Source organism: Arachis ipaensis, chromosome B03, assembly GCF_000816755.2.
Source record: "Arachis ipaensis cultivar K30076 chromosome B03, Araip1.1, whole genome shotgun sequence".
Lineage (NCBI taxonomy): Eukaryota > Viridiplantae > Streptophyta > Magnoliopsida > Fabales > Fabaceae > Arachis > Arachis ipaensis.
Genome location: NC_029787.2, coordinates 68,276,433 through 68,286,407, shown reverse-complemented (window position 1 = coordinate 68,286,407; position 9,975 = coordinate 68,276,433). Strand labels below are relative to the sequence as shown.

The 9,975-nt window shown below is 39.2% G+C and overlaps 1 protein-coding gene across 1 annotated transcript; it reads left to right on the top strand.

Annotated features, from left to right (window-relative positions):
• On the top strand, positions 224-7,970 carry LOC107633216. The gene is made up of 8 exons (XM_016336857.2): positions 224-289; positions 1,040-1,132; positions 4,120-4,206; positions 4,530-4,607; positions 4,733-4,791; positions 6,584-6,628; positions 6,916-7,232; positions 7,551-7,970. The coding sequence occupies exons 1-7, from the start codon at positions 224-226 to the stop codon at positions 7,010-7,012; spliced, it is 525 nt and encodes a 174-aa protein (XP_016192343.1). The 3' UTR covers positions 7,013-7,232; positions 7,551-7,970.

Sequence of the window (9,975 nt, the reverse complement as noted above, 5' to 3'; positions counted from 1 at the left end):
AAAGATAAATCCATGGGTATTGAGGGGAAGAGAGTGTTACCCATGGAGATCGGTCGAACGACCTCCCCACACTTTAGAAATTAGCACGGTCCTCCGTGCTACGAATGATACGCAAGGGACGGCTGGGACCGGAGTCTTCACTATCCCCTCCATCAGAACTTTCATTGCTTGGGTTCGAAGCGAATGTGAATATCTCAGGTTCCTCCATGCTAGGGGCAACACAATGCAGAAGTTTCTTGATATAAGTATACCGGCGGTGGTTACGCCTCTCATATCTATCAAGCTTCCGGTGAAGATCTTCTATCCTTTGATGTGTGGATCTCAGTGGTGGTGATGATGAGCTAGAAGGAAAAAGAAGTGGCGGGGCCATGTCAAGGCTTGGTTTGTTCATGGGAAGATATAGGTATTTTCCGCTTGGGACCACATCGCCCTTAGCCGAAACCATAATCTTCTTATCTTTGGCTTCCCAAGAAACACCTGCAGCAGCGACTAAGTCAGATATCAAAGCTGGAAATGGCAAGTTACCCCAGTCGTGAACTTGACTCATTACCTGCTTGACAAAAGGTGGAATGTTCACTGCCTTCTCCGTGAGAATATACCAAACAAGTAAGGCAAGGTCCGCCGTGATGGATGACTTGTGAGTGCTAGGTAGCACATAGTGAGATAGGATCTGGGCCCAAGCTCTAGCTTCCACAGTGAGAAAGTGAGCGTCAATACTCTTGGGCCTCATCCGCAGTCGACCATGGATCCAAAAAGATTCTGGCTCAGCAATGACTCGGAGGATTGAGTCCCAATCGAATCCATACTCTTTTCGCTGACGTAGGACTTTTTGGTAGCCATCCGTGTCACTTGGCACTGGTAAAACATTAAGCACTTGCTGAATAGCCTCTTCTGAAACTGAGACTTGCTTACGGCGCATGTATACCGATTGAAGAGAGGAAAGGTGGTAGTTAGTATAAAATTCTTCCACCCAAGAGAGGTTGATTTCTTTTGGTTTCCTCAAGAGAAACTCTCATCCTCGCTGTTCAATGCGGGGCAGAATATAAGGCGCAACCTTGTTCGGCGGAGCGAGCAGATGCTCGCGGTGATAGTTCCTTACTGCTATGGAGGGGAATGTAAGTTCACAGAAGCGGTTAGAGAACCTTGAAGAGTTTCTTGCCGGTTTGCCTTTGTCATTCTCATCAATAGGAGTGGGTGTCTTTCCGTTCTTTGATAAGGGTTTGGCTCCTATTGAAGAACGCGCCTTAGAATTTGATTTTTGGGGTGCCCTCTTTGTGGCCGGTTTCCTTGGAGCTATCTCTTTGCCTTTCTTGGTGGCCATCCTAAAAAGGAAGAGAAAGAAGGAAAATATTAAACCCAAGAAACAACTTGATGAAAACATGCAAGTGACTTGTAATGCTCATGATGAATATGAAAGCAAGGGGTATGTCACTTGTTATGGGATACAAGAGAAAGTAAGACATGCAAAGGCATGAGAAGAGTAGTCTCAAGCATCCTTAATAAAAAGCAAGTCATGTTCAATTAATATGGAATTGGTAAGTATAAACTTGAAACACACAAATTAGACTCAATGCATTTAGAAAGAAACAAGTGAATGAGGAAGGAGCACCAAATTGAAAGTATATGGCTAAATTGAGCCAAAATGGTATGTGTGCATTTCCTCGAATACTTAGCGTGCAATAATCAAGCAATGAGCAATTATGAGACACCAAACCAATTCGAAGCCCAAAATGGAACATCAATCATCACAAAAACATCACACAATGGTAAAAGAGTGACAAAAGATCTAGTAATGCAAATTAAGTTCAAGTTCAACATCCATGGAGAAATAAAGAAAAGAGAGGGAAAATAAGCAAACAAAACAGGAAACATCATCATCAAGTAAAAGAAAAACTAAGTAAGGCAACAAGAAGCATCTTATTAGAAGAAATAGCATAAAGAAAAGTGGAAGTAAGGGAAAGGAAGAAGTTAAACCTTGAAGAGTATGAAAAAGCAAGGTTGAATCTTCTTTTGTGAAGATGAGAGAGGAAATAGGAGAAGTGTAGTGCCACCGAAAAAGGGTGGTTGTCACCGGTGAGTGGCCGGAGACAATGGTGGTGGGTTGTGTAAGAAGAAGAGGAGAAGAGAAATGATGGAGAGAGTGGGAGAATGAACTAAGAAAGAAAAAGAAGTGTGAGTGAGAAAGGAAGTGAAACGGCGCGAAGTATAAAATTGACTCGCGCAACCGGCGCGCGCGCAAGGTGCGCTGACGCGTCGGTAAAGGTATGAGCTGAGGGCGCGTGCGCGTCAGTGGCGCGTGCGCGCGAGAGGAGGTATGCGCGCAGACGCGCACCATGCACGGACGCGTCAGTTTTGGCACAAAGTTGGCCCAATCGTGGCACAACTCTCTGGTTTTTGTACCAGAGACTTCACATAGCCCCATCGGCGCGCGCGCGCACACTGTGCGCTTGCGCGTCGATGGTCAACTGGCAATGGTGCGCGGAGGCGGCATGTACGCGAACACGTGGGTGCCTGGCGCGAGTTGGGCACGAAGTTGGCCTAACTCTCGGGTTTTTAGCCTGAAAATGGAAATTCGCAACCGGCGCACGCGCGCACTGTGCGCCTGCGCGTCGGTGCCCTTTTTCAAAGAAAAATTTTGTTTTCTTTACCTCTTTTCACAACCTATCTATATGAACATTCTACCTATTTAACAGAATCAACAAAGCTAGCATTCCTAATCACTTAACCAATCATCAAAAGATCATAAAATTTAAAGAACTAAAGATACTAAAAGATGGTATAAACAAGGAAGATCTTACCATGGTGGGGTGCCTCCCACCAAGCACTTTTCTTTAACGTCCTTAAGTTGGACGGTCCTCTTCTTAAGCTTCATCTCTACCTGGTGCATCCTCTAATATGTACACCTCTCACTACAAGAAAAAAGGCCTATGGCCACATTTTTTTTTGCTACGCTTTAAAAGCGTGGCCAAAAGTGGTCTATGGCCACGCTTTTATGAGGGTGGCGATTGTATAGAGATTTGGCCACATTTTTTTTGCTACACTTCAAAAGCGTGGCGAAAAGGATCAATGGCCACGCTTTTATGAGGGTGGCAATTGATGCGAGATTTGGCTACGTTTTTTTTGCCACGCTTAAAAAGCGTAGCCATAGAGAGAAACCGGCACGCTTTTAAAGCGTAGCGACAGGGGTTTACTATTGTGGCGTTTTAAAAGCGTAGCCGTTTCCAAAAAGCCTTTTGGCACGCTTCAAAAGCGTGGCCAAAAGACTCCCCCAAAAAAAAATTTTCAAAGAGCTCGTACCCTTCAAATTAAAATGTCTTAAAGTTATAACTTCAAATTAAAATCTTTCAACGAGCTCGCTCCTTCTTCATTCAAAGACCCTAAGCCCAAACTCCTCTTTCAAACATTAAGCCCCATTTCATTCAGAAGATAACCCTAAGCCCTCTCTTCATTGTGCCTCACCCTAACCCTCTCTTCATCTTGCCTCACCCTCACCCTAACTCCGCGACGACGACACTCCGTGAAGAACGTCGCTGCGCTCGCAATGCCTCCGCCGGAAATCCCTCTTCCGGCACCCCTAACCCTCCTTCTGTGGTGATTCTCTCATGCGGTGACTCCCTCTGCTCACTTGCCGTCGCAAACCCGCCGTCGATGCTCCCTTTGCCGCTGCTTCCTTCCGTCACTGCAAACCCCTAACCCCTTCCGCGCCGCTCCCTTTTTCGTGCAGGCCGGGGCCCCTTCCATCGATGCTTCATTGCTGGTTTTGAGAGTTGGTAAGCCCTATTTATTAAAGTCTGTAATCAAACCAGATAACAAAAGAGAGTTGAAGTTTAATTTAAGTAGCAAGTCTCTGTAATCAAATCAGTGCATATGAGTTGGTTGTGGTTGTGTTGTGTTGAATGTGTTAGTTGAATTGATTTTTTTTTTTTGGTTAATATTATTTTTGGGTGCTACTGAATTATCGAATAGAACAGAACTGATGTTATTAAACTCTGAATTGATTTATTAAAATCTCCTTTCTCTTTCTTTCGGTAGATTATGTCCTTGTTTTTCTTCAAAATGTCCACTTTCTTTATTATTATCATTTTGGTTATTGTTAATTTGTGGTTGCAATTCTTTTAGGTAACCCAGCCGCCTGGTGATTCAATTTCCAGCCTTTGTTTCAGTCCCAGGGCCAATTTTGTTGTCACTACTTCATGGGATAACCAGGTTTGAGTTTGACTTGGATATTAGGGCATATTTTTTTGTTAATGTTTTGTGTTATTTCTATTTTTTAATGTTAGTTCACAAAAGAAAAATTGTCACAATGTTATCTTTTTGGTGTTTCTTGCTTTTACGATTAACTTCTCAAACTGAAAGGGATATGATGTTTTTTATAATTAGTATTAGAAAGAAGAAATGGTGACAGAAAATACTTCTGAAACTAAACCAGCTCTTTAAATTTATGTGAAGAAAAGGCTCTTATGTTGTGTTTAATTGTTTGATAGACAAATGTTTTTTTTTTTGGTGAATTTCTTTTGTCAATATCGTAGGTTCGATGTTGGGAGGTTTCAAGGAATGGAACTGTTATCAACAGCACACCCAAGGCTTCAACATCTCATGACCAACCAGTAATGAATTTCTGCTCATTTTATTAAAAAAAAAGAAAAAGAAAAAATTATTATTAGTGGTATTACTGAAAATTTCTTTTGGACTGAGATGGCATTATAATTAATGTTCTCTTTTATTGTTTAAGGTTTTGTGCTCCACTTGGAAGGATGATGGAACACCAGTTTTCTCCGGAGGCTGTGACAAGTAAGTCAAGATGTGGCTGCTTTGGATCTAGTTTTCTTTCTAGTTTTGGTAGTTGATCCAAGTTTTGTTTTTAATGCGGAAAAAAGGTTTTGTTTTTGTTAAGTTTTTTTTTGGTGACTCCATTTTATCAAGTTTTAACGCTAATTAATCACTTGACCAAAAAAAAAAAGCTGATTAATCCACCTAAAATGAGGCATGGCGCCAAAATTTAAGAAATGATGTATGAAAGCAGAATTCAGAAAAAGCAGTTCCTGACCAAAACAAATAAAAGGAAAGCAGTTAAAGTTGGCTGATTTTGATTGTGTTGCAGAAATATTTACCTCTTGAGGAAGGTGCCAAAGTACATAGCCATATATGTGAAGAGTAGGGTGAAATAAATCAAATCATGTGAAATTATCTTATTTGAGTGTATCTGATCCAAATTCACATGCTGCTATACATGGTAAAGAGTAAAGACAAATACATTGTAGGGGTATATACTATACTATATACACATGATTTGAACCTTTGCTTTTCTATTCCAATGGGGCCATGGGGTACGGTCCTCCAAAGTAGACCTCCCTCCCTTCTTAAACCTAATTATCATAACCACGTAATGTATGAAATATACATGTATTTGTCTGTAAATTGATTTTATTAGATTACTTTATAGCATAAATATGACTTTGGATATGCTGTTGCTAGGATCCCAGGAACAAATATATACTATGCACTCTTATCCTTTAACATGAGACACTTTTCACGTTATGCCGACAGTTATATCCACCTTATAGGGAATCATCTTATTTTCAACATTCTAAGCTAAATTTGGAAAAATGTTCAGTGTGTATCGTTATTTTTTTTAGTTTCTATATGTTTGGAGCGCAGATAATACATTGTGTTGTTGCTTAATGATAAATTCATAATAATAATGTGACTAATAATGTATAAATCAAATATATAACTTCAAAACATTTAGTTTAAACAAGTTAATGTACTATGAATAATGATCACTTAATCATTTTCTTCAGAGTGGTCATTTATATATATAATTATTTATATGTTTATTTAATAATTTTAAATTTTTAAAAAATATAATTTCATAATAATTCTCTGTCGTATTAATAAAAAAAATTCCCTTCCTTATATCATTTCGATTCTCTCTGTCGGCTCACTGCTACTTTATAGAGAGAGACCTCCATATCTCATTACTGTGCTTTCTCTTAATCTTTAATGTACTTTTTTTTTATATTAGAACTAATATTATATATGTCTAATCTAATGAATAAGGTATATAATATGTACATGTATCTATCACTAACACAATATTATCCCGTAATAACCTAACATATACCAATTCATATTTATATTGTCCATTATTTTAAGTGCATTATTAGATTCCCTTTTTTTATTAAAAAAAAAAATCAATTGAAATTTCATGGTGGGTGATGACTAAGATGATATTCAGAGAAACAGTTTTGCTTTCAATGTGTGATGATGAATAAAAGTTCTATCTTATCAGGGAGCTAGGAAGGGGAAATTATTTGAGAATCGAAAACAATTAAAAAAGATCATTGTCATGCATATTACAAGGACATAATCACTTTTAGGTTTAGGGTTTATTTTCTGGTGGCTAAAAAATGTTGGTGATGAAATTCTATCTTTCAACCATGTCATATGAAAAACTTTCAAGCTTGATTAGACTGTAATTTTCATTTTTGTCTCCCTTATTCAATTTTCTCTATCGCAAATTAAATAAACACTAGATTAGTTAGATCTTAGGTGTAATAATGTGTGTGTATATGGTTTTCAGGAGAGCAGTGTTGAGCGAGATGATATTAAAGAACTTTTTAGTGAGGTAAGTTGCTGAAGCTGTACATAGTCCTTTGCCAGAAGTTTCTGTTCTACTTATTACTTAACAAAGAACCCTTTGGAGTACTTGAGTTTGTAGAATCAGTGAATAACAAAAGGAATTTTGACTTTTAGAATCATGAAGATCTATTTTTCTATTTGGTTTTACTTTTAAGGCTTAGTAGAGGGAAATGAATCACTTAATTTAGTTAGAAAAGATAGTCGTAAATGCAGTTTCATGTTTTGGCATTGATACTTCTATCTCCTTCATTTTCTCCTGATCTGTTGATTCAGCTATCAATGTTTAAGAAGAATTATGACCATCTTCCAAAAGATATATACTTTGAAAATTACAAAGATTTTGTACGTGGGAATCCAAACTACTTTTTGACTTAAGAAAATGGTAAATCAGCTGCCTGTATACAAGATCATCTTCGTCCAAATGGTGCACACAGATGGGATAAGTACATGAAATCCCCAACTGATGAGTATTCATTATAGTGTTCATTATTTCCTCTGTAGTAAGTTCAATTACTCTCTGCTGCTACAAGGACAATAACACAGCCATGGCTGCTTCAGTTTCAACCATAGGAGCTGTCAAAGGAACTCCAGTATGATACTTTTACCTTACTTTGTTATTTTCAATTAATTCTATTCACTCAATTTATCACTTCTAGTTTTAAACTATGTATAAGATTAAGATAGTAAATGGATTGGATGCAGTGTGAATTAGTAATCAGTTATAGATACCAAATTAGAAAAATAATGATCATGCGGACTATGGATACATACATATCATTAATTTGTGAGTTATCAATATATTTAGATGCGGTTCATGATTTCTTGTATAGTTAAAAAAACTAGATTAGAGTTTTGAATAGAGTAGTAACTCTTAAATAACAAGAGAATAATGTAATTTTACATTGCAGGTGAGTTTGAATGGTTCTGGAGCTGTGGCTTCATCAGTTCCCAATTCATCAGCTTTCTTCGGAAGCAACTTGAAGAAGATTACATCAAGAATCTACAGCAGTAGCAAGGTTTCCTCCGGAAGCTTCAAGATTGTGGCGATCGATGAGGACAAGCAGACAGGTACGGACAGATGGAAAGGGTTGGTCTATGATATCTCAGATGACCAGCAAGACATCACAAGAAGGAAGGGTATTTTGTAGTTTTTAGAGGATGTAGATAATGTAATAGTTATTGGAATTGTAATGCATGTATTACAAATTTATGGGTAGTTGTTATCACTTTGATTTTTTGTTAGAGCTTGTCATGTGATCAATCACTATATTTGGTGTACAAGTTTATGAAGGTTTTATATTGTTAATAGTAATTAAAATTGTTATGAAGGTTTTATATTGTTTAAATTTTACATTATTTATGAATTTTGTTAGATTTTATTATGAAGATTAAAAAAAAACAATTGAACTTCAACAAATTCCATACAGCAGCCACTTTTCGCCACGCTTTAAAAGGGTAGCTATTCCATACACGTAGCTATACCTTTAGCTATTGGCACGCTTTAAAAGCGTAGCCATATCTCTCACTACTGGCACGCTTTAAAAGCGTAGCCATATCTCGCGACTTTGCTACACTTTAAAAGCGTAGCCGTATCTCTAGTTATTGGCACCCTTTAAAAGCGTAGCCATATCTCTTGCTATTGTTACGTTTTAAAAGTGTAGCCATATCCTTTCGCATACGGCCACGTTTAAAAGCGTGGCAATAGATAAAAGCGTGGCGACAAAAAAAGCGTGGCCATAGGTCACTAAAAGCGTGGCGATAGAGCAACCGGCACGCTAACAGTTGTGACCCTTTCAAAAGCGTGCCGGTTGCTCAAAAAGCGTGGCGAAAAGCTATCGCTACGCTTTTTCCCACTTTTCGCCACGCTTTAAAAGCGTAGCAAAATCCTGGTTTTCTTGTAGTGTCTAGCTCCCTTGGAGGTTTGCAACCATGATATTTCTTCACTCTATGCCCATTCACCTTGAAAGTTGCTTCACTTTTGGGATCAAACAATTCCACCACTTCGTAGGGCTTCATTTCTTTCACCTTAAAAGGTCCTTCCCATCTAGAACGGAGCTTGCCAGGCATAAATCGGAGCCTTGAGTTGTAGAGGAGGACTTCATCTCCTTCTTGAAAGTCCTTCTTCCGAATGTGATGGTCATGGAATGCTTTAGTCTTTTCTTTGTAAATTCGGGCATTCTCATATGACTCGTTCCTCAAACACTCAAGCTCTTCTAGTTGTAACTTCCTAGCTTCACCTGCCTTGGCTAAATCCATGTTGCACTGCTTTATCGCCCAATATGCTCGATGCTCAATCTCCACCGGAAGGTGGCATGCCTTACCATAGACGATCCGGAAAGGACTCATCCCTATCGGAGTCTTGTAGGCTGTTCTGTATGCCCATAGTGCATCTCCTAACCGGAGGCTCCAATCCTTTCTTTGTGGATTGACCACTTTTTCCAAGATTCTCTTGATTTCCCAGTTGGACACTTTCGCTTGCCCATTTGTTTGCGGATGATAAGCAGTAGCAACCTTATGCAACACTCTATAGCGCTTGAGCAATGCTTCTACCTTCCTGTTACAAAAGTGGGATCCTTGGTCGCTCACGATTGCTCGTGGTGACCCGTAACGGCATACAATGTGATTCCTAATTAAAGAAACAACGGTATTGGCGTCGTCAAGGCGGGTAGGCACGGCCTCCACCCACTTTGACACGTAGTCAAACGCTAACAGAATGTAGAGATACCCACTAGAGTTAGGAAACGGTCCCATAAAGTCAATGCCCCATACATCAAATATCTCACAGAACAACATAGGTTGCTGAGGCATTTCATCCCTTTGGGATGTGTTTCCTGACTTCTGACACTGATGGCAAGACACACATAACCGGTTAGCATCCTTGAATAAGGTTGGCCACTAGAATCCACAATCCAACACCTTTTTGGCAGTCCTTTGTGGGCCAAAGTGGCCACCACAGTCGGACGAATGACAAGCTTCCAGAATTGGTTGAAATTCGAATTTCGGGACACACCTTCGGATTACTTGGTCTACACCTCTCTTCCACAAGTGAGGGTCATCCCAAATATAGTATTTGGAATCACTCCTCAACTTGTCTCTTTGGTTTTTCGAAAAATTGGGAGGGAAGATTCTTGCAACCAAGTAGTTCGCCATTAGGGCAAACCAAGGAAAACTAGCCGACACAGCATGCAAACTATCCAATGGGAATGAGTCATTGATCGGAAATGGATCAGTTTTTAAATTTTCAATGCGGCTTAAGTGATCCGCAACCAGGTTTTGAGATCCACTCCGGTCCCTAATCTCAATGTTGAATTCTTGCAAAAGTAAAATCCAACG